Source organism: Phyllostomus hastatus, unplaced genomic scaffold, assembly GCF_019186645.2.
Source record: "Phyllostomus hastatus isolate PE091 unplaced genomic scaffold, TTU_PhHast_1.1 phas_scaffold_1066, whole genome shotgun sequence".
Classification (NCBI taxonomy): Eukaryota; Metazoa; Chordata; class Mammalia; order Chiroptera; family Phyllostomidae; genus Phyllostomus; species Phyllostomus hastatus.
In genome coordinates, this window is record NW_025334004.1 from 33,785,622 (window position 1) to 33,798,846 (window position 13,225).

The window sequence follows — 13,225 nt, forward strand, 5'->3', positions numbered from 1 at the left end:
AAGGACAGTGACGATGCTCAAGATCATGGGCTGGGCACTGGCCTCGGGGAGACAAGCCCTGAACCCGTCTGTCCAGCTCCGAAGCAGGTGTCCCCCCCCCCGCGCCGCCGGGCCGGGTGCAGCAGCAGGGGGCACGCACCCTGCAGAGCGCTTCCAGGTCACCAGTGGGGGGGGGCAGTCTGTGTGCACTGCTCTCCCCGGGAACGTGGGGGAAAGCAGCGATGCCACACAAAAATAACATGTCGTGAATCTAAAACTTTTCATTTTTCTTACAAAAATTAAGATGCATGTAAAGAGAAGAACCAACTAAAGATCTTTGAAAAAACCTATTTTAAGGTCTGGAAGCTCAACCCTCCCTCTCTCTTGGTCTTGGTTGCTGGGCACGGGCAGGGCCGTCCCGCATCTGCCACAGCCGTGACCTCCCTGGGGCCAGCTGTCCAGTGGCCTCCGGACACCAGGGCCGGCACGCCCACCTTCCTGTCCGTTGTCTGGACAGCTGGCAGCCTGGCCGGCACTCGCCAGCCAGTGCTCACCAGCCCCCCGCCCCCCGGCTCCTCGTCCTCTCCTGTCCGGCCTTCCAAGGCAAAGCTCCCTGCGGGACCACACCTGTGACTGTTCGTGGTCTGGGCAGAGAGCCGGCCTGCGTGGGGGACGCACGCCATCCCCGGGGCCTGGGGCTTCGTCCCACCCCTGGCCCGGGAAGGGAGAGAAGCTGACAGCCATCCTGTCCCCCACTGCACCTGTTAGGGCCTGGTCCACAGGGGCCCAGGACATCTCCGGGAGCCTCCAGGCGCAGGGGGGACGGCGCCAGTCTGCCCCGTCCGGCGACAGGCTGACAACCCAGGGTGAGAGGGGAACCGCCATTTCATGTCGAAGGGCCCCGTGTCTCCCACGCCCGGGTGCAGAGTCACACAGAGCAGTTTGGATGCGAGAATTTACTAAAATCGGTTCCGGGCTACAGGGCACGGAATACAAAAATAAGGGTTTCCACTAGAAAAGGGTGCAGGGGCAGCGCTGGGGCGCCCACAGGGCCCCTGGGACGTGTAAGGCGAGGCCTCATCGGGCTGCAGCTCCCTCCGCGAGCCACGGGCTCTGCAACCCCACGGGAACTCTGAGGCCGAGGTTTCTGGAAGATACCGTTGGGCTCCCTCTCAGCCAAGACACACGGGAAGAAGGCTTCGGGAGTGCTGGCGGTGCGCAGGCTCTCTGCGGAAGTGACGGGGTGCTCGGCCGGATCGCGGAGGGAACAGGTGGGCGCCCCCATCCGTCCGTGAGAGGTTCGCATTCGCCGCCACGTGGGGGCTCACAACCCAAACGGGAGTGTCCCTTTGCCGGCTCGCCCGTCTAGGCGTTCCCGGTGTGGCTGAAATGTCCCTGAAACGACACGAGAGCACGGGTGGGCATTGATTCCACCGACTGGGCTCCTCGGCCGGGCTGCGTGTTCGCGCGCGCAGCGCTGCGTCTCCGGGGCCCGGGCTCCACCTGCGAGGGAGGCCCCACTCTGAGGCCGTGCGCGCTTACAGCGTGTACGACCGGGCCTCGGGGGCGCGCAGCGCGGGGCGGGCCAGCGCCAGGAAGCGGAAATCGCGGCGGAACGATCGCTCAGGTCTGACGCTTTCCTGGCGCACGGGGACGCGGCCTGTGCGGTGGAGCACTGCGGCCCGGTGCACGTGCGGTGACAGTCCTGCGTCTGAAAACGCCCCCTCCCCGGCCTCGGCCCTGGCCTGAGCCCGGGCCTGCAGGACGGAGCGCAGCAGGCCCAGGAGAAGGCGGGCGGACTTTTTTCCGCCGGCGCCTGGCTCGGCGCTCCGCGCCCGCTCCAGGGCGGTGCTTCCAGATGCTACAGATGTGCAGAGCCACCACCGGTGAGACAGGCAGGCAAACAGGCCAGACAAACACCGTAAAGGTCACCCATTTGGAGGTAAAAGGAGCGCGGGGAAACGTGTGTCCGTTTGGAATCAGTGATCATCCGACCGGGCCCCTCCCGCTGTCCCCACAGGGCGGCAAATGACCCAAACCACCCCCCTTGCCCTCCGTCTCTGCCCCTGCAGCGCCTCCCCCCCCCCCCACGGTCAGGCCGTGGGGTCAGCGTGGAAACGGGGATGACACACAGGCTCAGGAGGGCTCCCCACTCCAGGAGCTGCCATTGGCTCCAGTGAACAGGCTGGGGTCCCAGATCCGTTTGGGAGGAAGTGGGGTGGGGGGGCGTGCTAGTCTGCGCTACCAAAGACCATGGTGTCCGTGTTGGCTTCCGGCTTGGGCAGTAAAACCCACGAGCGCCAGATAAAAGGAAGCAGAGAACACCGGCGATGGGCAATATTAAAAGGCCCGACAGTTTTTCTATTTGACACCCCCCTACCCCGCCGACCCCTGTGCAGCTCAGCCAGACCGGCTGGGCCAGCACTCCCGAGGCCGTGCTGAGCTCTGGGCCGGGACCTGGGCCCCAAGTGGGGGGGCACTTTGTCTCTCTCTGACCCAGAGGCCTGTGTTTAAAACCGCAATTTTTTCTTTTCTTTTCTTTTCCTTTCCCAGGAGAATGCATCCACCCATCAGGGTCCTCACGCTGGCAAAGGCCGGAGGGAAGCCACACAGGACAGGGCCAGGCGACCCAACAACCCCCGAGGTGGGATGCCCACCCTCGGGCGGGGAGGACCAGCCAGAGCCGGGCCACGGGGGCCGTCTCTGCAGGAGCTGGGACCCTGCAGGAAGGCGCCCAGAGGCTGCCCTCAAGGGACGGGAGGGAGCAACGCTCCGGCCCCCAGCCCTCGCACCGCGCTCGCTGGGGTCCAGTGCCAGACACCCGAGCAGAGAGGGAGCTGCGAGGAGGTGGGCCGGAGACTGCCCCCCGACCCAGGGAAATCTGAGGGTGGCCCCTCCCTACAAGGCCTCCTGGGTGAGAGTGTCCGAGACCGATCCCCTGGAAACCAGGTGCTGAGGGCACAGCACCTTCGTGCCTACCGACACCCCACGTCTGCGGTTCCCGGGGTTTTCTGTCTTACAATGCTGCCTCCCCCCCACACACCTTTGTGGACTAGTTTGGGGAGCTCTGGCAGCCTTGTGAGGTTTCATGTAACGGGTCTGAATTTACAAAGAGTGGTGTGATTTCCACGTCACACTTGGGACCCTACGGGCTGAGCTGGTAGGAGACAAGGAGGCTGCTCGCAGGCCCCAGTCCGGCGCCGGAGCCCCCCTGGAAGGAACGGGAGCCTGGCTGCCAGTCCCGCAGTGCCGGGTGGAGTGCAGCAGAGGGCGGCCCGGCCGCAGTGTTGCAGGGTCACCCCACATGACCTGCTGCCATGTCCCACCGCACCGGCAGAGGACGGCTCTGTTCCAGCCGGCAGTAACCAGGGCATGGAGTACAGTGCCCTGAGTACGGGCTGGACCTTCCCAGGGACCGCCATCTCAGGGACTCCATCGGCAACCACCGGGCCGGGGTTGTGGAGACGGCCAGCTGGAGCGGACCTGACAGGGACAGGGCCGGCACGCCCACAGGGAAAACCAGTGTGAGGAGGTGTGTGGGGAGTCCTTGCCTTCGTGGGCAATGACCCACGATGAGAATGAGGACAGGCACTCGGGCCCCGAGCCGAGACGGCCACGCCGAGATCAGATCTGCGGATGCTCCACCGGTTGGAAACACACCAGCGAATCCGGGGGTGCACAGGTTACTGGGGAGAGGCGCCCAATACGCTGAGAGGCGTGCGCTGGGTTCCCGCCAGGAGTCCCACACGGCCCCGCCCCCGGGCCCCGCCCCGGGGTTACTGGGGAGAAGCGCCCAATACGCTGAGAGACATAAGCTGGGTTCCCGCCAGGAGTCCCACACGGCCCCGCCCCCGGGCCGCGCGGGGGCAGGAGGCGCCCGTGCGTGGAGCGGAGCGGAGCGGCGCGTGCCTAATGAAGCCGTCTGGCGCGCGGGCCGCCCCCGCCCGTGATCTTTGTTAAGCATGGCTCCCTGGGATCCTGCATCGCTAAAAATACTATTTGCTTTTTATTTAACACTGAACTTTCAATGTTCTGGAATACAAAAATAGTGTCTTCTTATTTTAACAGCTTAGGAGGGAAACTGGCCGCGTTATTAGCAGAAGAAGATATACGCGGCTACGGCCTGCTCAAATGTCAAGAGGCGTGACTTTCCAAACTCACATTTCAATCTTTATTTACACTAGACTTTCAGAAATAGTGGGTGTAAATATTAAATCTCCCAAGCCTGGGCGAAATTTTATTGAAAATAACTACAAATAAAGAGGAACTGGTTTTTTAAAGTCGGTTTCTGAAACCTAGATGAAAAAGAATATCGAGCATTAACAAAAAATGATCTATTTACATATCAATATAGGTCTTCTGCTCGCAGACTCATTTCCTGTGCAGCGCGGCAGAGGCGCGTCTGGGGAGTTACAAAGGAAGGGAAAACCCTCCTCAAACAGGTGCTGTTGTTCAAACAGACTATATTAGCCGAAACGATCCCATCAGCCACTTGAGCCAAATTTTTTTCCCTTAAGCCCCTGGTGCTGGAACGCAGCCTCCGGGAGCGCGCAGGCCCACGTCGCGGTCCGGGCGTGCATGCCCCGGGGGTGGGGCGGGGGCAGTGTGTCCCGCCGCTGCGGGGTAAGGAGACGGAGGGTCGGTGGCGGCATCGCCCGGGGGCCCAGAGTGGGTCCCATTCCTCGAGGTAAGTGTTACTTCCCGGCACTGCCGGGCACGTCTGACGGTCACGTGCGTCGGCCTGCAACAGCGCAGTTCGGGTGCTGGGTCTCTGACCCTCCCCCCCCAGCCCCCCGCGCGCAGAACCACATAACCTGCGGGGATTTTCCTGGGGACGGCGCAGGCCGGGGAGCAGAGCACGCCCCCACGGAGTGACTCTGCCGTGAGGCGCTGTTCTCGTGCGTGTCTGATGGCTTCAGATTACCAGGGGGTGACCACAGACACAGTCTCCGTCCTGGCTTAGAGCGACACCCTTGCCCGTCACTGTAAGACACGGGAGCTGCCGCCTGTCCACTGAGGATCTCCTTTGTTGATTCAGTCCTTTGCTCGTCAAAGACAGAAGGACACGGCTTCTCTGGAAATCTCTCGGCAATGGCAGAAATGCACAGACACGCAGACACACGCACACACATGCCTGGCTTCTGTGTGGACATTAAACAAGTCTGCTTCGCTGCAATATTAGGATTCCTGGTTTTAAATTGAATCACCCAAGAATTACAGAGGTTATCAAAGATGTATTAACTTGTTCTTAGAATGAGCTCAGCATTAATAACAAAGGTGTTACTGGGCTAATGCACACGCCCGTCCCTGCCTGCCGCCTGCCCCCACCTGCCGCCCGCCCGGGCGGCGCTCAGACCTACCGCCTCCACTCTGAGCTGCTGGTGCGAACACTGCTCTTCCCCCGACGCCTGCGGTCTGCGGGCAGTTTCCGGCCCGGGAGAGAGAGGCTGACGCAGAGACAAGGAGAAACAAGTGGATTCCTGCTTGGGTCACTAAGTGAGGGTGGCCTCTCTCCCAGATGCACGGCCAGGGTCTCCGTGTTCATCGTATCTGGGGGCCTGTTCCCTTCCCTGACTCCTGCTTTCAAGAACACTGTAAATGTATTTGCAATGTCCATTTCCAACTTCAAGCTGCGAACAAATTAGTTTGCACCCCAGAAGAATGCTAAGAAAAGCTTAAATCAATCTGGGCCGTTTTATTTACACCCCTCGTCCCGTGGAAATGTAACTGCCGTCTCTAACGACTTCGTCTTATGGATCTAAAATTTAAAGACAGGTGTGCGCTTACGGGGCGCGAGAAGGTTAAGGCACTTACAGACTCCCCTGCAAGGCACCTCGGGCAGGGCCGGGCTGGGCTCCTTCCGCCGCTCGGAGGGATCTGGTCAACAAATCACAGCCGCAGACGGGTCAGAACAATGGTTACTGGCGCTTTTTATTAAAGCATGTAAGTGGGTTCCCGGCTGGTGTGGCAGGAACAGGAACCTACCCCGGCGGTCGGTGGCCCCGGGCTGCTGTCTGGCCTCGGTGCGGGCAGGAGGCCTCGGGGCGGCGCCTCCAGCTCCTCGCCGCCCCGGCAGGGCCCCCAGGCGCCGGCCAGCACCTGCGGGCAGCCCCGCCACTGCGCAGCGGCGTCCGAGCTCCGGCAGGCCCGCTTCTGGAACAGACAAAGTTTCACTCGAGACGGCATTGCAAAGCGCGCCGCGCTCTAATCCGATTTGCTCCCCGCAAACTTCGCCTGCACGCGCGGGCCCTGTGGAGCCCGGAGGGTTTATGGGACGTCTGAGGAGGAGACTTGAAAGCTCGTCTTCGGGAATAACCGTCATCAGTTACGCGTAACCTCGTTACTTCCCGAGTTGTCTGATATTTACTTAGCTTTATAGATTTAAAATAGTTGTTTTTAATAATGTGGGCAGAAACTCTTGTCGTAAACTATCGTGACTGGTTTATTGATATTGGAAATGTACAAACCCTGTAAATCCTGTTCAAGAAACTAGTCCTGCGCTTCGGCACACGCTGCCGAGTACTGAGTGGCGTGGCTTCCTCGACGCAGCAGGGAGAGCCCGCGTGCCCGCCACTCCTCTCCTTAGGGACACCGGAGACCCAGCCAGCTTCCTTCCAGGAGAGGTGCACGCGACCCGTGGCTATAACCTTCGGAAAACTCAGCGTCCGGTGCCTGCTTCCCCTTGAACTAAGGACAAACTGCCAGACCAATCGATCCCGGGAGCTAAAGGGAGATTCCTCGCTCTCGCGGTGCCACGACTGTGCACTCCGCGGTCACACTGTCCTCGCTGACAGAGCTGGACGCCGGGGACCGGCCTGGCCCAGCGGCGTCTCGGGTGCTGTGGGTCGCCGCAGGCCCGGCTGCAGACAGTGCCCACCGGTGACACCAGAGGCCGCGCCTTCTGCAGTCACATGCAAACCATCGTCGTGAGTCGTGCCCAGTGATCTATGATCTGTGCTGTTACTTATTTAATGTTTTCTAATCGGCGCCGTTTCACTCAACGGCTCGTTCAACGTGGAAGCTTCCTTGCTGGTCCCTCTGCCGTTCTCCAGCACACCCGAGAGCAGGCACTCGGCGGTGGAAACGCACACGGCAGCTCCGAGCCCTCGAGCCACTGGAGTGAGGTCTTCGCCTGAGTGCCTGACCTCCGGGTGGCGGAAGACAAGGGCAGCCACCCAGTCACCCACCTCCTACAGCCCTCCCCAAAAGGTGGGGCTCAAAGACAGGGAAGCTCTCGAAATCCACCCCAACCGCACCCCGAGCACAGCTTACAGACAGAGAACGCCAGGATCTGAAACAGGACAGTAAAAGAAATGCCAGGCAGTTGGAGGGTGGGTCCCGGGGCTCCCCACCCGCCCCCGCCCACTGGGCTCTGTGATGAGCGAGGACAGGAGGGCACAGGGGCGGACGGAGGAGGGACCCCAGTGGAGTGGTGATGGCCACCCGCCACAGACGAGAGGGCGAGGGCAGCAGTGTGTGGAGCAGAGGGCGTGCGAGGAAGGACGGCGCCGCCCGCACAGCGCGGGGAGCAGGCACCGGGGCGTCTTCTAAGGAGAAGAGGGTGGGTGACGGCCCTTCGGCGCTGGGTGGCGGAGACGCAGAGAAGGACAGGAGGGAGCTTCCGGGTCCTGGGAGTAAAGCAGACCAAACCAGCCGGAGGCTGATGCCCGCCCTCTGCCAGCCTCCCAGACACACACCCGCAGCGGCGGCCATGCCCGACCGGCCCGCAGACGGGGAGGGGGGCCCTCAGACTGGCGGTCCTTCGGGACCACCAATACCATAAAAATCCCCCCGGAAACAATCCCGATCAGAGAGAAAACCGTGGTTCAACACCCTAAAAACATCTGACATCTGAGGACACACAAATCGCCTTGAATCACAAATGCAAAACCACGAGCAGGAAGGGACAAGAACAGGAAGAAAGAGTCGGGAGAACTCAGGGAAGTGACAGAAGGAGAAAAGGAAATCACGTCAGACTCAAGGTGTGAATTAGAAAGTGCCTGGGAGAGTGGAGGTGACATACAATGAGGAGGAGGTCGCGCAGGTGAGGGCGACAGCCAGACATGGGGGCAGGAGATTGAAGATTTTAAATGTAGTCTTTTTTAAAAAAAGATTTTATTTATTTATTTTTAGGGTGGGAAGGGAGGGAGAAAGAGAGAGAGAGAGAAACATCAATGTGCTGGGGGTCATGGCCTGCAACCCAGGCATGTGCCCTGGCTGGGAATCGAACCTGCGACACATTGGTTCGCAGCCTGCGCTCAAACCACTGAGCTACGCCAGCCAGGGCTGTGAAATGTTTGTTGATTTTAGAGAGAGAGGAGGAGTTGGGGGAGAGGCGGGGGGCAGAGAGAGAGAGAGAGAGAAGTCGATGGGCTGCTTCCCAAATGCACCCAATGACTGGGGGTCACACCCGCATTCTGGTGTGCAGGGCGACGCTACAAACCTCTGACCCACTGGGCCAGGGCCTTCCCTGTTCTTTCTGGTCAGTAATGACCTGCAGCTCCAAGTCCCTGACAGCCCAGCTGTTGCTTTACCACCAGCTCAGGACCTCCCCATGAAGCGTCCTGTCTGCATCTCCCAGCCCCGTGTGCGAGCTGTGCTCTGGGAGACGGGCTGTGTGGGCAGAGGGGGGTGAGCCCCAGCCCCACCACCTGCTCGCTGTGCATCACTGAACTGGGGGTTCGCCACCTCTCTGCGCCTCAGCTTCCCCTCCCTGCCACAGCTCCGCACCCACCTTCTCCCCTCGGTGAGGGCGCCACAGCCCGCCCAGGTGCTGGAGGCACAGCCCTGGGAGCCTCCCTGGACGCCTCCTCGCACATCCCCCTCCAGGGCACTCCAGCAGCGGCCCAGCCGCCAGTCCCTCCTCCTGCACACACATGTGGGGCTGTCTGCTTTCATCGCCCATCCTGTCCTTTGCTCTCGTCCCTGCCAACTCCGTGGTCTGTGCACTACTCCCCGACCCCGCCCTCCCTCTGACCACCACCGCTTTCATCTCCTACAGCGGTGCCACAGGCAGCTCTCCCAACATCAGTGTGATGACTCAGTATGATAACGCAGCTTCACTATTTACTTCCCAGCCCGGAGGGTGAGCCCTGCAGCGACCAGCCAGCCGGCACCGACCCCGCACCGGCCCCGCAGAAGCAGACAAGGCTCGGGGATGGCAGAGCCGACACAGAAGGAACCTGCGACCCTGGATGTCTCTGGTCTGGGGCGCCCTGTCCTCACACGTGTATTTAGGGTACCTACGTTCCCCCGCCCAGCACCGCTCCCCTTTACACCCTTAGAGGGGAGAATCAAACTTCCACCTTGTTTGAGCCGACGTGGTGCGAAGCCTCGCTGCTACAGAAGCCACCCCTGTGCCCCAGCAACACGCTCCCAGGAGTGGGGTGACTGTGCCACAACCTAAACGACGCCGGCTTAGGGATCAGGCAGTGCGTGGCGAGGAGACGTGTGCGGCAGGGTACAAAGTCAGACCCTCTTCCTGCCGCGGAGGTATCTGCCGCTCAACCAGCTCCCCTTCCGCACCCGCCCGGGGCTTTCGCGGGCGCGGGAGGCGGGACGGGGGAACGCCACCACCTGCCCAGACCCCGAGGCCTCAAGGCCTTGCAGGGAGCCCCGCGCGCCCAGGAGAGGCGCTGGTCTCCCAGGGCTCGGGAGTGTGCGGGTCCGATGGCGCTCTGGTCCCGCACTTCTGCGCAGGCGCGGCCGGAATAAGGCCCCGCCCATTCCCAGGGCTCCGCCCCCAACAGGTGTGGTCTGGCCGCTGCAGTCCTGCCTCCTCGTAGACCGGGCCACCGGGAAACGGGAAGCCCACTGAGGGCCTGCCCGAGGACGCCACCCTCCCGTTCCTAAGGCCCAGGCCCCGGGGGACTCACCGCGTCCCCCGGAACCTGCAGCTCCTCCAGCCTCCGCCGACGCCACCGGCCCAGCGCCAGGGTGTCCATGCGACCCACAGGCCCGAGTCCGCGGAGCTCTTCCCCAGCCCGGGCGGGCCGCGTCCGCACCCCGACCCTCACGTGTCAGGGTGGGGGCCAATGAAAGGCAGGGGCGGGGTTCTGCGGGACAGCGGGAGTCCCACCCGGCGGGCGCCGCAGGCAGGAGTAGCGGAGACCAGAGTCTTCTGGGCGTAAAGGATGTCTGTCCCAAGTCATTATTAAGAGGACTGGCCTATCCCTTCTCCGATCGCAGAATCGTCCGTGAGGCTCCGAAAAACCTCTTTTAGCGTCCCGCCACGCTTCCGTTGCAGACTTTGGAGTGGCTGGGGGGGGGGTGCCCGCCTCCTTGTTCTTGCAATTGGCTGGCTTCCTGGCTGGTTGGCTGATAGATGGCGCAATGAGCCAATCATCATGGGCGAGCCTGCGGGGTCTCTGGGATTTGTAGTCCCTGTGAGGTGGCCTCACTTCCGGGCGGGAGGCCGCCTTGAAGGTTTCGCGCGGATTCTGCGGTGCCTAACAGGGTTTGGCCTGGACTGTGGCTTCCGGGCCGGAAGCCCCCGGGGCACCCCCCCTTGTCTTAGACAGGGCTGCGCTGTCGGCAACCTCCGGTTGTGCAGAAGGGGAAACCAAGGTCTCGCCGCCCTACCCCCGGGGGTGGGCTTCCGGCTGTGCGCAGGGGTGCCCAGATGACTGATGTTGGTAAACCGTGTGCTTAGTTAGCTACGCCGCATCCTTCTAAATACGTCTACTGCCATGCAGGGTGTTGGCGGAAGGGTAGTGGCGACACTTGTCAATAATGGTAAGGCAGCCTTCACTCGGGGACCGTCCCGACAGGTACGGGGTTTGCACCAGGGAGAGAGGTTGGGCTCAACTCCGACCTCCAGGGTAAGTGGGAATTTATAGCCTGCTTACCTAGGGTGTTTACTTAAGTTCTTAACATCTTACATTTTAAAAACGTTAAAGCTAATACAAGACATCTATGATAGTTCGAGTGCTCGCTATTTTCACGTTCAATACGTTCACCGTGAGATGGAAACGGGAGGACTTCGTGACGTTGGATTCTTGCAGACGGTGCCCAGGACACAGTCGGCAACAGAGAACCGTAGCCAAGCTGGACTGTATCAACAGTGACCTGCAAATGGCCAGCAGGCATTTGGGAAGATGCCCAACATCACTGATCATTAGGGAAACGCAGCTCAAAACCACAGGGAGCTACCCTGCATGCGCATTCTGAGGGCTGTGATAATAATGATGGTGGTGATAGTAATAATAATAATAATGCGATGGCTAGAACGGGGAAATCGGAACGCAGCGCACTGCTGGCAGGAATGGGCAGTGGCGCACCCACTCCTGGAAGCCATGTGACAGCTCCTCAGAAACTTACCATGCGACTCTACAATTCCACTTCTGAGGGTAACGGAATGATGCAGGGATTAGAGCGCCGGTGTTCCAAACACTCCTGTCATTCACAACAGCCAAGAGGTGCTAGTAACCCACGTGCGTGCCCACAGAGGGGTACGTGGGCAAACAACGTGTGGTGGACACACACCGTGCACTCTTACCGAGCCTTCAAAGGGAAGGAAATTCTACACCTGCCGCGTGTGTGACGCTGAAGGATGGACACCGGTCACGAAAGGACAAGTGCACTGTGATTGTGCTACTGGAAGTACTGGAGTAGATGACCTCTTGGGGACAGACAGCAGGGTGGCGGTTTCCGGGGGTGGGGGAGGGGCACGGGGGTCTATTGTTTAAGGGGGACAGGGTTTCCACTCAGGAGATGAAGCATGGCAGACCTGGAAGTGGGTGATGGTTGCCCCAAAAGTTGAATGTGCTTAATGTCACCGAGCTGTACAGGAAAGAAAGGTTCAAGTGGCCCATTCCGTGTTGTGTATGTTTCACCACAATAAAGACACAGCCGTTAAGAGGAGAGCTCTGTGTCCATGCACCGCTGACGGTCACCGTGCACACCACCGTCAGGGGAAGTGGCTCAGGAGGCGGGTGGCCTGGGTTCCAGCCCCCCTGTGGGTTTTGGTCCCCTGGCCCTGCCATCCCCGCCCCTCGGTGGTGAGCAGGGGTGCTGACCGGGGACCTGCCTCACCGGGCGCTCAGGGTTTCCAGGGAGCCGTCTGTACCGTGCTGAGCAAGGCGTCCAGGACACAGCTCCCACTCGTGAGGCTGGCGTGCCGACCTGCAGTCCCTCCCAGCTGAGCACTGGACCAGCTGGAGTTCGGGAGGGGCCAGGAGAGGTTTCATTCGCACTTAACAAAGGAGTGTGCTGGGTGAGAGCAGGCCTCTGAGCCTCAGCTCCGTCCTGTGTCAACAGGAGAGCCACAGCCTGCTCCCAGCCACCTGTCTGCCTGTCACCTGCCTGCCTGCCGGGGACACAGAGCTTCAGGGAGTGGCTGTGGCTCGCCTCTAGCCACTGGCTCGGCACCCGGCCAACACAGACTCTGTGTGTGTGTGTGTGTGTGTGTGTGTGTGTGTGTGTGTGGCAGGGGCGGGGTTGGTAACAGTTTTGACCCTCAGCTGCGGCAAAGCCACTGCTTCTATTCCATTGACTTATCAAAAATTACCATCTTCTTATCTCGATTGGGCTGTAAAAGAGTGTGTGTGTGTGTGTGTCCCCTCCCCCTGGCATGGAGCCTGGCACACACTAGTTGTTTCATAAATACACCTTCTTGTCCTCTTACTGAAAAAAAAAAATTAAAAAAAAAAACACGCCCTGGCTGGCGTAGCTCAGTGGATTGAGCTTGGGCTTCGAACCAAAGCATCGCCGGTTCGATTCCCAGTGAGGGCACATGCCTGGGTTGCAGGCCACGTGAGAGGCAACCACACATTAATGTTTCTCTCTCTCTCTTTCTCCTTCCCTTCCCCTCTCAATAAATAAATAAATAAATCTTTTTTAAAAAAGAATATTAAAAATAAAGAACCACCACTTCTTGGACACTGATATAAGGCTGCATTTTTTCTTTGAAATTCAGTTTATGGAGCTGTTACACTGACAGTTGCCATCTTCGCCCGGAAACCCCCCTCTGGGACAGCCATCTCCTCAGATCCAGGATGTTGACACCCACCGCCCCAGGGAGGCCGGGCACCACCCCCCAACTGGAGCAGCCACCACATGCCCCTGTAGGCCACCCACCTCAGGTGGCCTCTCTCTTACCAACTAGAGTTCTGTGTCCCCCTCCAGAGTTCCTGTCTCCCCCCTATCCCGCCCCGCCCCAGACAGAGCCAGGCCAGCAGCCGGTACTCCGGATGGAACCGTGCCTTGGGCTTCGGAGCCTCTGCTGGCCAGTGTGGCGTCTGATGTC

General features: G+C 60.5%; 1 protein-coding gene across 5 annotated transcripts; it reads right to left on the reverse strand.

Annotated features, from left to right (window-relative positions):
* Nucleotides 1–920: 920 nt before the first annotated feature.
* Nucleotides 921–10,009, reverse strand: CUNH10orf143 (chromosome unknown C10orf143 homolog). Of its 5 annotated transcripts, none has more exons than XM_045854616.1 (5): nucleotides 9,855–10,009; nucleotides 5,965–6,132; nucleotides 5,794–5,856; nucleotides 5,340–5,426; nucleotides 921–1,374 (listed from the first exon to the last, which is right to left on the reverse strand). In XM_045854616.1, exons 1-5 carry the CDS (start codon nucleotides 9,921–9,923, stop codon nucleotides 1,345–1,347), a joined length of 417 nt encoding a protein of 138 aa, XP_045710572.1. In that variant the 5' UTR covers nucleotides 9,924–10,009; the 3' UTR covers nucleotides 921–1,344. The 5 variants fall into 5 exon arrangements, with proteins under 5 accessions (XP_045710572.1, XP_045710575.1, XP_045710571.1 ...); XM_045854615.1 differs by lacking the exon at nucleotides 921–1,374 and adding an exon at nucleotides 4,160–5,120; XM_045854617.1 differs by lacking the exon at nucleotides 921–1,374 and adding an exon at nucleotides 5,117–5,149.
* Between the last annotated feature and the right edge of the window lie 3,216 nt (nucleotides 10,010–13,225).